Source organism: Lepidothrix coronata, unplaced genomic scaffold, assembly GCF_001604755.1.
Source record: "Lepidothrix coronata isolate B3197 unplaced genomic scaffold, Lepidothrix_coronata-1.0 Scaffold131, whole genome shotgun sequence".
Lineage (NCBI taxonomy): Eukaryota > Metazoa > Chordata > Aves > Passeriformes > Pipridae > Lepidothrix > Lepidothrix coronata.
This window is the reverse complement of record NW_016690311.1, coordinates 2,367,053-2,380,714: the sequence shown is the minus strand read 5'-3', so window position 1 is coordinate 2,380,714 and position 13,662 is coordinate 2,367,053. Positions and strand designations below refer to the sequence as shown.

Here is a 13,662-nt window from a genome sequence, read left to right as displayed (position 1 = left end):
CTGAAGAGTACGTTTGATCTCCACCTCTTATCCATGTGGCTGCCTTATGAAAGAGCTGTGAGAGTGTGCCTGGCAGGAGGATGACATCTGCCCATGATTGGGTACCCAGGGCTCAGGGATGCTCCGAGGCCACACTTGAACTGCTCCGGGGTCAGCGGTTGCAGTCTGTCAATGTGAGAGGCAGATGAGCTCGGTCCTGTGAGTGACCACAGAGAAAGCCTTTAATAGACAGTGAAAACAGAGCCCTTGGGTCACACTGGTCTCACATGAATAGTCCTGTTGACTGCAGTGGAACTATTTGCGTGAGTAATAGTTTGCTTGTGGGAATAGAGAGTTCATAGCACAGCCCTTTGCAGGTGGCCACCGCTCCCGGGCCCAAAGGGGTGAATTAACAAATCTCATCTCCCAGGCTGCTTTCTGCCTCCAAACATCCATGACCTGGAACAGAGATGTAGTCACTTCACTGTGAAAGGTTGCATTTTTTCCACCCCCTCCTCCTTCAAAAAAAACCAACAAAACTCACATTGTTTTTTGAACCCCCTGTCTTGTCCCAGCTGCATGGGAGTAGTTTGCTTTATGCTTCTCCATCCTCTAAACCACAAAACAGGGTGAGAACGTGACCTGATAAATAAAGCCCCCGACATATACTTGTTTTGAGGCTGATGTACAGCAGATGAAGAGATGTCTGCCCTAGTTTGATATAGTTGGAGTAGTTCCCTCAGCTTGTTCTTGTGTTACTGTTATATATGATGTGAATTGGAAAACTGTAAAACGGTTATGGATTTTGTTCGCTGTGTCTTAGAAGGACTTTTTTTTGAAGGAATACTAGGGAGAGGGAAGATCCCGGCATATGGTCTCGGGCAGAGCATGTAAACCTTTAAGGGAAAGTTTGGATATCTGTAAAAAATTGTGCAAGTGGGGATTTTTTTGTGGTTTGGGTTGTTTTTTTTTTTATTATTTTTTGTGGCTGACCCTAAAATGCAGTGGCTGCCTGGCCTGCCACTGCTCTGCTCTCGTTGTGCGTGCAGCCAGCACCTGAACAAACAGAGCTGTATCTGCCACAGCCTGGGAATCCGCCAGGATTCCTCAGGGAAGGAGTGATTCAGAGCATCTGAGAAAAGTGGGGGCTGCTGCCATGCATCCTTGCTTCCTGCCCAGACAATAACCCATGCAGGACAGTGGTGCTGTTCCCATAAGCAAATACAGCACATGTTGTGTTGGATAAAAATACAAATTCTTGTAATGGTCCAGAATCTTGTGCTTCATGTATTATTGTGGAGAGGCTGATGTGACAGTGCAGAGTGTTAGACAGTGTCAGTGGGGCTTTCCGGAGCAGTTGGGAAGTGTGAGGGCTCATGCACTTTGGAAAGTTCAGATTTTCTGGGATGGTCTCTTGTGAAGAAATAGAGGATGATGTACCACAGACTTCCAGCATGTCACCTGCATGTGTTTACTTCACCTTCTACTGCAGACAGAGCTTCACCACTGCAAGGTAGATATTTCACAGAAGAAAAATCTTTCTGAAATAGAAGTCTTTGGAAGTAAAAAAAAATATCTGTGAGTAGATGTTAAAATCACATAAGAAGCTCTGCATTGATAAAATGTTTGAACTTTGAGCCAAAGCTGATGTGCAGGTCCTGATGATGTTCTTCTCTTTCCTTCTTTCCATACATTAATAAAAACCACTTAGGAGATCTTCAGTTATTGGCTGTAATAAGGTGACTGGGAAAAGCGGAAACATTTGTGTTGTTGATGGTTGTAAACACAAATTCATCTTCCAGATTATCAGCTACCCTTCTTGCTTGACAGGAAAATTGCTTAGGCATTGCACTCTACTCTGAAACCATGATTTTATTTGTTATTTTGTGTAGCAAGTGATGGACTAAAATCAGACGGCAGATCATCTCAGGTGAAAGTTTAGGAGCACATGTCTTCGATATTCTTCAGTGTTTCTAGGAGGATCAGTACTGGATCTCCATCTTCTCAGAGTTGAGGAGAAGGAAGGCAGGTAGTTCCAGGCATTGTTTAGTCACACTGTATGTGATCCCTCTCCTGTTACAATGCCTTTGATCTCCCCCTCTTTTCGTGGCCAGTCTCTGAAGCCAAACCTTGCCTGTCCTTCAGTAGCAAACCCTGTTACTCTTTCTGGCTTTAGCATTTAGTTTCTTCAATACTTTCCCAGTATGGAAATATTAACCAAACCCTGAACTTTTAAAATTTCTCTCTTTCTAGCCTTGTGATCTCCCTCTTTTGCTAATTTTGAAAATGTGCTGCCATATTAATAGAACCCTCCCCGAGGTGTGGAGCCTCTCGTTTGAAGCTCGGTTTTATTTTTGATGCCTGTAACAGGTGCTGGTTTAATAGGTTTGCTGTATTACAGCTTTCCCTTTTTTCTGGTGAGCCCAGCCAGATCTGTAAGCTGACACTACATGAAGGCCAAGCATGTGACTTCTCCCTGCCTTTAGCCTCGCTTCACACCGAACATTTGCGCTGCAGACTCTCAGCAGCTCAGGCAGCCTTAATTCAAGCTTTGTCTAAACCAGGAGGTTTTGTATTTAAATCAGTCCAAGCAAAGCCCCTCGTACATTCCCATCTGAGGGTCTGCTTGCTTTGATTTTCCGCTGTCAGCTTTCGAATAGGCAGCTGCTGGGGGGGGTGAATGTGGCTCAAACAACAAAGGAGTGTGTTTGCACTGCTCTCTGCATCGATTTCACACAAGGAGTTTGAAGCCACGGTCTAAATTAAACTGATTAGTGTTCTCCAAAGGACGGGCTTGCTGCAAAGACGAAGGTGAATTCTTCTCCTATTAGATCTAGTGGAAAATGTTTCACAGCCTGTTTATCAAATAAATATTCACAAAGACGCTTCGAATGAGGAAACCCACTGGGATTAAAGTGTAACTTTACCTCTAAAATACAAGCTGAGATTCCTGGAAGTGCTGCAAGCCTTTGACTTTGCGCCACCTGTTATTTTCCTGCCACCCCCTTCGGCTCCCTCCCGACTCAGAGCAAACCCAAACACGCTTTGGCTTCGCTGGAACTTCTGCTTGTTTTTCTCAGCCCGGAGGAGCAGAGAGCGCGCGTTTGCTTCCTGATGTCCTTGTGGGCTTGGTTCAGCAGAGAGCTGGCTGAGGTTAATCCAGAACTCCTGTAATCCTGAGGAGTCTCTTCAGGAGCAGTGCAAAGTGCAGGGGCTAAGAGGCTGCACTCCCTCGGGATGTTGAGCCTGGGTACAGGCGGGTTAAGCTGAGGAGCTGGAGGGTGACTCCCCCCAGCTCCCCTCTCTCCCTCTGCAGCTGGGGCTGACCTGAAGGTGAAGCAGTTCCTGAACAAGTGCCATATGTGCAGACCTCGGAGTTTGAAAGTAATCCATTGCTGACTCTGAGTTACCTTAGCTTGGCACAGAGATGTTACAGTTCAAGGCCTGTGTGAGCTGCAGATGAGGTGTCTGTGGGAATGACGTTGGGTATGAACTGGGAAGTTCAACTGTTTTTGCCAGATCCTCCCATATTCATAAACAAACCCAAATGGGCTCCTTAGTTCTTGTGATTTCTTTTTCACTTGAGCTGTTTGACTCCAGATTTTCAGTCCTCAGCAAAGGCAGTTCTGCACTATCCTAGCAGGGTAGTCCTTTTCTACACACATTGGTAAACCAGAGGTAGAGAAGGGTTAAGGAACTTGCCCAAGGCAGATGAGTTGGTGCCAGAGCTGGGAATAGAAACTAAGAGACTTGGCTGCTGCTCCAGGCTCTAGTTGCACAATCTCACATTGAAGCCCTGTCATCGTATACTCTTGAGGTAACACTGGCTGAAGTGAGACAGGGAAAGCTGTTTCCAGACTGTGATACCTAAGGAGTGAGAAGAGGAAAAGACACCTGGAGGCAAATTGGTTGTGCAAGCACCAATTATTTGTGCTTTACTGCCTGGTTTCGGCAGTTGGTACTAAAATCTGATCTGTCACCTTTGAAGCCAACCAAGTGTAAACTAAGGAGCTAGTTGGGAAAAATCCAGCCCTTTTCCAGTCAGTGATAAAGAGGCAAAGTCTTAACATCACTGGTCTTTTTTTTTTCTGTAAAACACCCTTGTGATGAGCTGGGGAACAAAGGCGGGAGAGCTGAAGGGATCCAAGTAATAACAGGAAGGGTTAAATCACATTTGGGCTCTTACCAAAAGAATGAAAAATAAATTGTAATCAAGCTAGTAAAAGGTTTGGGCAATGTTGCCTTCATATCACATGCTGTGTATAGGAAAAGTCAGCCGGGCTGGCTTTGTTTGAAGTGCAGTGCTTTGAGAGGGTGCAGTGCTTTGCAGCGAACTGTCTGACATTCCCCAGCTGGGACTGGGACTGGCCCGAAATGGTGTTTGGAGCTGAGAGTTACATTTGGAGTCAGCCCATGTTTGAAGGAGACAGGGAGAGGGAGAGAAAGGAGCCTGTTTTTTTCCTGTGTAAAATAGCGCATCCATCTCATCTGCCAGCTACAGCACATGAAAGCAAGAGGCAAACAGACAGAAGTCACCTGGAAACTGCTAACATGGCTCAAACAAAATTTCTTTCCTGTCCTTTTCTTCCTTTCTTGAAGTCTGTCTTCTGGGATGGGCTGGGAGATCTGGCAGGCGGGCAGATTGGATATATGTTGAGCAACCAAAGCACAGAAATATTAATACTCCAAAAAAATAACATTGGCTTCTGAAGAGCACTTCATGTCCAAATTCACTCTGTGCTCTCAGTCCCTTGCAGGCTTAACTGCCCTGTGCAGAGATTGTCAGGTGATTTATAGATTCTCCAAGTTCGTTTGTACAGGCCTTCATTTCCTGTTAATTTACGGCCAGATTCATCTCAGCCATCACAGCCTAGATGAGATCAGAGCTGAACTCACAGCCCCTGCTTCAGGAGAGCTCAGGGTTTGCTTTCAGTTATGTCTGCATTGAGGTGCTTTCCTGAATCAGGCGCACACACATATTTAATGGACTCTCTTCTTTTGAGGAGGAAAAGAAGACTGAAATTTTTGAACTTGCTGATTCTACTAATTGAGTTAATTGAAAAAAAACCAGCTAGTCCTTGGGGGGAAAAAAGTTTCCTTTGCCTCCATGTGTTTAGTTAATGGAGACAACAAAATTCTGGCTATAGTGATTTTTCTTGTATTTTAGTCTCGGTATGGTATAAATTCACCAGACCTTCCTTCTTCTAGGTGCATGAATGTGAAAATTCACTCTTTATTTTTAGCTGTAAGTGAATATTGGTCATTTGGATAGCAGCCATGTCATTGTCTTTTATACAGTTTGTGGTTGTAGAGACCTGTGTGCCTGTAACCCGTGGAATAACCAGGTTTGGAGACATAAATTATGGCTTTCTTTTGATTTTTCTTGACACTTTGTGTCATTGTATTAGCAGCATACTGCTATAGTGATGTAAGATTTGTCCTTAATGTGTTGTGAGCCTGCACTGAATTAAGTATCATTAAAACTCTTCAATCAAAGCAGCATTTCTGTGCCTGTTTCCTCAGTGCGGAGGGAGGGTCATGTGCTGGCTGTTTAAAGGGTGAGTCTCCAAAAAGCAAATTGTTCTGGGGTTGCAGATTTTATCCTCTTCCTGTTGCAGACACCAGCAAATGTGGTGGTGAAACAATCTGGTTTTAATAACAGCGAGGGTAAAGGAGCAGATCATGGTGTGGGGAGCAGGTCCTTTGCCACGTGCTATTGGCATTTTCTGTTGAAGGGGGGAGGTTTGCTTTGAAAGGGGCTTGTCTGAACCCCTGGGAGAGCCTGAAGTTGGGGTGAGGCTGGAGAAGACAGGCTCCTAGACAGCTGTCAGCTTCAGTGCCTGGAAGGCTGTAGTCGGTCATCCTTCAGTTTTCCGTTTCAAAGAGCTGGAGAGAGTGTCAGGAGAACTGGGACTTGCATTCAGGAGTTCTTTCACTGGCTGCTGTCTCCTCCTCTGGTTACCCAGTAGGTAGCTGGATGGATTAAGGCTTGGAACTTGTCTGAACTCTCTCTACTATCTCTTATTATTCAGCAAGTTCCCAAGTGTCAGGTGAGCGTCTCTGTTTGGAGTGTCTCACTCACAGCCTTGCCAGTAATAGCAGTGACTGGTCTAAATTCACATCAGGCGTGTGCTCTGCTTCTTGTGACTAATGCACAGTGTATTTTTTTTAATTGATTACTGTTCCCTCTGCTGATTCAGGCCAGGAAGGAGTCAGAGGAAAGGGGATTTTTTGTTAGACCTTGTTGAGCACAGATGAGGTTTAAAGGTATTTAACTGTTCGGTGGCTGTGGAGACACAACTTGTACCTTCTCCAAAGAAAAATCTTACATTGAATCTTTTAGGCTGTACTGCAGCAATCACAGGTGATCAGTGCAGGGTTTGATCTTGTGGTCAGTGCTTGGGCAGGCCTGACACTGCAGAGTTGTCCTGATGGTACAGTGGGACAAAAGTAGCAAAAGATGAGGAAACACTTCCAGGAATGTTTGCAAATCCTGTTAGAGTATTTCTGTGTGTTACAAAGCGTTGTAACATAGTGCAAAGCTGGGAATTTTCAGAAGAATCCTTAGGAATTAAGGATGTTTTACATTACAACGTTTTGCAACTTTTGTTAAGATTGTATTTACTTCTCTGCTTCCTTCTCTGTAAGTCCCATCCTCTGTGAATAACATTGGCAGCATTCCCCGCCTGCAGGATTAAAATCCAGCCATGTAGTCCTTACGTGTAACAAATCCATTTTGGAAGTGCAGGCCTGTAGAAGAACGAGCCCAGATGACTGGAAGAAGAACTGATGAGTGGAGTCAATAGCTTTGCAAAGGAGAAAAGTGTTGTTATGCCATAGCAGAAAAAGTGTTCTGAAGCCTGCAGATACCTGTGAGCTGGTCTCTGGCCAGAGGAGCAGCGTGGGGATTAGGGAATGTCTCTCTGGGATGGATTTCTCCTCCAACAGCTGTTGAAGAAGCACCGTAACTGAGTGTACGAACTCAGGGCCAGCCTGGGGACCTGCAGCAGCCTCGAGTGTTCTTTCTGTTTTTCTAAGAGAACTAAATAGTTTCTGTTTCTCCTCCTGACTTTTTCAGGCATCACAACAGGATCCGCAGCATTGAACCAAGTCAACTGCAGCCCTACGTTACCCTGGAAACGTTGGACCTGAGTTTCAATGACATCACGGAAATCCGAAACGGCTGCTTTCCACAGGGACTTCACATAAAGGAGCTGTGAGTTTTTCTGGTTGGGAACAGCTTTTGTTGAGTTACCCCAGCAGAGGAAAGGGCCTCAAACCTTTTAAAAAAAGGAGAAGTAATGAATATAAGAAGTATGGGATTATTTGTCAGGATTTTAAGTGCAAAGGAGAATTAAAAGTCAGCACACTGTCCCTACTGCCATGTTATTTTTTGAATGCTGTCTTTTAGGTTTCTGATGTATCTCTAAAGAATGCTGATTATTACAGTGTTGCAGAGAAAAGGTATCCTGCATCCTTCAAATGTGGATGTCTTTACATCTGCAAACCACCTACAAGCCAGCAAAACTGTTCATGCCTCTTCCCCTGTGGGAAGTCTGTATGCTGTTTCCCAGATCAGCCCATGTGCATCTGGAAGAGTGGAGGGAGAACAACTATTTTGTCATTAAAGTGGCTACTAAAAGAACAGAAATGTTTTGTTAGTTATTAGAAGAAAGCTGGGGATTAAGTGGAGTAACACCCTCCCTATAGAAGTGTTTAACTATTCAGAGAAACATAAAATAATCTGTATTTTGGTACCTTTGAAGCAGTGCAGGCAAATAACCTGCCTGCATTAAAGTTTACGTTAAAGCTTCTGGTGCTGGTTGTAAGAGGGTATCAGAGAGTGGTGTTGTGAGTTATGTTTGCCTGTTGTCCTGTGAAAACAACCTCTCTGGCTAAGACTGGGATCCGAGTAAGAAAGAGCCCTGGGACACATACTGAGGGGAAAATAGGGAATGAATAGAATCATCCTACACTGGAATATTCTCCGGTTTTTGGCTTCCACTCCCGATTGCCTTGCTCTAAAATAGGAGGGTATCAAGGAGCTCTTGGGAAGTGCCCAGGGATTCTCCACATTCATCACAGGCTCTGTGCTCTTTGTGCAGCCAGAAACCCAACTGGTTTGAAGCCATTGCTGTAATTTCACCAGCCTGTCTCGAGACCAACTAAATGCTGATAAAAGGAGATTTCTGACAGAACTGTTCATTTTTCTACTGTGATTTATTGCAGCTACCTGGGGAGCAACAGAATCAGCACCCTGGAGCCTGGTGCTTTTGATAGTCTGTCACGGTCCCTGCTAACACTTCGTCTGAGTAAAAACAGGATCACTCAGCTTCCTGTCAAGGCGTTCAGGCTACCCAGGCTAATACAACTGTGAGTAGAAACGTCCACTTTAATTAAGCTCAGCCTCACTTTATGGAGACAAAATGTCCCTGAGGATATACACACCAAATGTCACCCTTCCTCATCTACTATCTGTAAAATGTAGAATACACTATGCAGCAGTCCCCTGCCAGCACCTAGTAAAATATGTTGGGAGAAGGTCCTTTTTGTCTTGTAACTGTTGGCTTTTCAGGCCACTTTTTGGATCAACTGGGAAGGGAGGGATGCTGCAGCAGACATCAACATCTTGTGCACTTGGCAGAGCAAGACAAATCCATTCCCTTGCAAGCTGCTGATGTCTGTGGTGCAAGAGAGGTTTGGAAGACGTTTCTATTGCGAGTGACAGAGCTCAGATACCATGTTAGTTTTTCAAGACCACACAGGTATCTTTATGTGGCAATAAAAATGCAATCAGGAAAGGCTGTTAAACTGTGCAGTGATATTTGGGCAGAGAAAATAGCACTCGAGGTGAGTTAACACACACGTCGTTGTCCTGTTTGCGTGGGGACACACAGACATCTGCAGCTATAAACGTGCTCTGTGTGTAAAAAAAGTAGCACTAATTGTTAAGCTTTTCCCTTCTGCTGCTGTTGGAGAAATGTGCCCAGCCTGAGGCTTGTTGCAATCTTTCCATCAAATTTGATAGGCAAAAGGTCAACCTCTGTCTGTTAACAAAATCCACACAAGCTGTTGGAACTCACACCTCTAAATGGCAGGGAAAGATCCTTAAGCTGTGGTGGGCCCAAGGAATGTGTGTGCATTTGTGCTTGTATGCATGCAGGATTTACAGCAAGTTTGAGGTTGAACAGGGTGACATAACAGCAGATGCACCTTAAAAGTCTGTTGTCTCTCCTTTGGAAGTTACTGTCCATTGAGTGAGAGCTTGTAATCCCCTGTGTTCGACTGCATTATGTGCAAAACTGTAATAGAAACAATTCACTCTGTTTAGGAACACAGTTTGCACTGAAAGTTGGAGTAATTGGTACTCTTAATGACAGCCTCACAGCTGGTTGTTTAACCCTGTGGATAAACATGAATGAATTGCAAGTTATACAGATTGATGTGTTGTAGAATTTGTGTACTTTTTCTGGCAAAGCCTATTTCACTAATAGCCCAGGAAGTGCAGTACAACAAGGGACTTTAGGCCTGCAAAATCTTAATTGCTTAGTTGACTTTAATTACACTCAACTTGAGTGCAAGTTGAACATTGTTTTTTTTAGACAGTTGAAAAGTAAGCTAAAAGTTTCTATGGCTTCCTCATCTTTTCCAAAACAAGTTCTGATGTTGTAACTTCCAGCATTTTCCTCAACACAGACACTGACTGGGGAACTACCCTTAGATTAGTCTTGTATGTGTGGGAAAGTATCCATTGTAAAAGCTCTCACTTCAGCTTTAGTGCATTGGGTTGAGGTTTTCCACTGACTTCATGTAATTGGCTTTTCACCTGGTATGTCTGAGTCAAGCAATCTGTGAGACTGTTTGATATAGACTGGTAAAGTGTGCTGTGATTGTGTTCATATTGCTATTCAGAAAAAAAAGGTAGTCCCAAAATTTAGGAATTCTTCCCCACCCAGGGAAAAGAAAAAGAAATTTAATGAACCAAGTTGCAGATCTCTATACACGAAATACTAACATTGCCTTGTTATTGGAAACAACTTGTTTCACTCTTTATTAGTTTCTTAAAGTAGAAAAAAAAAAAGTGAAATTTGTCAGGGAAACTGAAAGCTTTCCTTTCAAACTTGGCCATAAAGTTTCCTCTTGAGCCCACAGCTCTTGGGGCACCTCACCTGCATTTTTCAGAGCACATTTTTACTGGGCAATTACGAGTCCTGTAAAAACAATGGGTTGTAAGGGGAATAATGCTGATGCTTGGCTGTACTGGTTCAAATGGTGTCTGCGCTTGAGACAAGATGAAGTGTGAAAATCGATGAAAAGGATCAATGGCTTAAAAGAAATGCAGAGAAAGGAGGGATGAAGAGGAATTGCTGCAGTCTGTTATTCCTCTCTAGTGGAAGTCTATCCGAGGGTGAGTTTATTTAAGCAATCACACCCAGCTGACTTCCCTGGATAGATCTGGGATTGAAAGTTTCCGGTGCGTTTCTGCTGTCTCCCGGGAACGGTTGACAGAGGAGTTGTTGGCATTGCTGTCCCCATTGTGTGCTGCACAGATGACTTCGTGAGAAAGGACTGGGGTTTAATAAACTTGTATGGCCTTGGTGATTTTAGGGAGCTGAACCGGAATCGCATCCGCCTGATTGAAGGCCTGACGTTCCAGGGACTGGACAGCTTGGAAGTCCTGAAGCTCCAGCGCAACAACATAAGCAAATTGACTGATGGAGCTTTCTGGGGTCTAGCCAAGATGCAAGTTCTGTAAGTTTGAGAGAGGGGTTCTTTTCCCTTAAACAGACAGGAATTTACCTGCTTTCATGTCCTTCTCCGCATTTTAGTGAGGACTCCCCAGAGACCTGTGAGCACCTGTGCCAGTCCTCGTGCTTCCTCCTATGTCCTGCATGCCCAGAGCTTTGCCATGCTGCAGCAGTTTCTGTTTAGTTGACCCACAGTTTAATAAAGCTCATTGCTTTACCAGGTGTTCAGTCAAAAAAATCCTGTTGCTTGTGAGTTTTCCTTTGAAAGTTTGACAGTTTGAACATTCTGTACAGTCTCAATTGGTCTTTGAATAAAAGCTTGTCTGGCTTCTGCAAATTTGTTTTCGCTGACACGTGGGAACTCTGTGTTGCAGACATGATTATTCCACCTCATGGCATACCTAGAAACCAAACTGCCCTATCTTGGTGATGCTTTCTTTCCATACCAGGGAACAAATTGATTAGTCATTGCAGAGAAATGCCTGAAGCTTCCAACATGCTTGGCTTTCAGGTGTGTTTGCAAGGTCACAAGGCAGCATGTTTCTGGATGCTGCTGTCACACAACTGACACTCTGCAAATATAAACTTGATTGGGATGCTTTGAACCCAGTTTACTTGCAGTGGAGCTTATGTCTGCAGTCACAGCTCCTTCTGGGCATTTCCTTTGCATTGTCCTTGGATTTCCTTCTATCTTTCATTTGACAAGAAATGCCCACACATGCATGTATCCAGATAGGTGTGTAGAAAGCAGTGTAGGAATGGCTAAAATTCCAGTTCTTGGCGGAAGTTCTCCAGCGTTTGGCCAGTGCTGCTTATCTGTCAATTCCTTCTGATTTTTCTCCACAGCCACCTGGAGTATAACAGCCTGACAGAAGTAAACAGTGGTTCTCTCTATGGCCTCTCCTCTCTGCACCAGCTTCACCTCAGTAACAACTCCATATCCCGCATCAACCCCGATGGCTGGAGCTTCTGTCAGAAGCTGCATGAGCTGTAAGTTGGTTTCTGTTGTGTTGTGTAATCTTGGCATGAAAGGGGAGTAAGGAATTTTCCCAGTCACAAGGCTTACAGCTCCCACTGTATCAACCTGTAGAAATGCAGGAGCTGCAGCCTCCTGAGTGATGCCCTTGTTATTTATGATGTTATGACCTTCAGAGCATCTGATTAAAATATGTGTACACAAGAAACAAAGACTAGAACCCACTAAAAGTACACAGTGCCAAAAGACCTGGAGAGTTTGTGAGCTGTGGCTTGCCAATGCTTTTAGCTAGAGAGTTACAAGACATGTAACTTGCCATATAATGACTGTACAGCCTGGAGGAAGCTTTGCTCTATCCTGTGTATTTACAAAGAACAATCGTGTTTTTAACCAGCAGAGATTTGGCCCTTTAAAGGCAGTTCTCCTGTTTACACTTTACCCCTTCCTGTAGGGTTCAGTTGTTGAAAAGTAAATACATTGGCTTTGCTCTCCTGAGGTTTCCAGCTGTGAATACAGCATGTTTGATAAATGAAAGAAAGCCTTGCTGCTGAGGACAGCCCCACAAGGGTGTCTTTTGGGCTTGTGGCACTGCTTAATGCCTTTTTGAAGAGGCACACATGGACTTGCACTATTTACAGAAGTAGCTGTCATCCCCTCGGTGGGACTGTGGAAAGATTCACTTTTTTCTCTGGAGAGCTTGACACATGTGGTTAGTGGGACTGTAATTCATTCTACTCGGTGCTCAGAAATGTTAAACATTGTTAGGGATTCTCCTGTCCACCGCAGAGCACGGTAAAGCAGCTTCCTGCTGCCAGAGGCCTCACTCTGGACTCATATTAGAGGTTGGTGTCTGCCCACCCAGCTGTGAGCCCCTAGACTTCTGGGCTGTGGATTCAGAGATAGGTGGACACGACACATGTAATTCCTTTAAGTTTAGAATTAACATATTAACCCTGTGATCAGCTGTTTAACCCAAATTATTCATTGGGATGTGGGTTATTTTGGGGGGTGCAAGGAAATACTTTGGTTTTTGTTTTAGTTAAATATATTTGTGACTGTTTAATTACCTAATTTTTCAAGTTGCTGTGAAACTGCCCATGCCTAAAGGGCTCCTTTGCTTGGCACAGGCTAATGTCAGAACTCTTTTAGGGAAAGCTGTGCTTGTCTTTTCTGCCTGACACTGTCCTGCAAACCCCCAAGGTTTAGACTGGAGGTTGCATGCCATACTGAGTCCTTTTTTTGTCAGTTATGGGTTGGGATCTCATCCAACCAGCAATGCTAATGGTGAGCTCTCCTGGCTTAAGGGCCATCCTCTGCACTAACTGCAGAAACCCAGTGCAAGACTCCCTTGTGCTGGTGCAGGATGGGGTAGATTTGGAAATGTGAGGTGGTGGGAGCCATTGGGGTGTGCTCGGCCTGACAAACAGGATTGTGCTGGAGTGTGAGGCCAGAGATGACAGTGACTGAGATGTGAAATGCGATTATGTGGGTGTTAGCACACATCCCTGCAAAATATTACAAGCTCTTGCAGGTGTTGCCTTAAGGGCAAGGCTGCTGCAGGGAGCCATCAGATCTCCTCACTGAAACTCCCACAGCCGGAGTATTTGTAGAGTATTTGCAGGAGAGGTCTGCTCTGGAATTGAAGGGTGAGGAAAGGAAGCCGTGGATACATCCAGACTGACTCGTGCGCTTCATTAAATGTGAACGTTTTGTTCCTGATTGAAAGATCCTTGCTTGTCTCCACTATTGCTAAATCTCCTGGGTTTCAGTTACCAGAAAACACTGTGTGTGGTTGTACAGGGAATGAATTTCAATTCTAAGGAAGGAGTTGGTCGTCTGAAGAAGAAGTTGTCTCTCATTCAGTTGCTAGGACAAAATGTGACCCCAAGGCTCTGGTCTGATGTAAAAGCTAACAAGGAAAGAAAGCTCTTGCCTTGTTATGAGCATGAGAAAGGGCTG

At 44.4% G+C, this 13,662-nt stretch overlaps 1 protein-coding gene across 1 annotated transcript in view; it reads left to right on the top strand.

Moving 5' to 3' along the window:
- The first annotated feature begins 1,370 nt into the window (after positions 1-1,370).
- The window catches only part of LRIG1 (leucine rich repeats and immunoglobulin like domains 1), a 38,064-nt gene continuing 25,772 nt past the window's right edge, over positions 1,371-13,662 (top strand). The window contains exons 1-5 of the mRNA XM_017826881.1: positions 1,371-1,492; positions 7,058-7,195; positions 8,209-8,352; positions 10,588-10,731; positions 11,574-11,717. Of these exons, the coding sequence (XP_017682370.1) occupies positions 1,386-1,492; positions 7,058-7,195; positions 8,209-8,352; positions 10,588-10,731; positions 11,574-11,717 (677 nt within the window). The 5' untranslated portion in view covers positions 1,371-1,385. The remainder of the gene's footprint in view (positions 1,493-7,057; positions 7,196-8,208; positions 8,353-10,587; positions 10,732-11,573; positions 11,718-13,662) is intronic.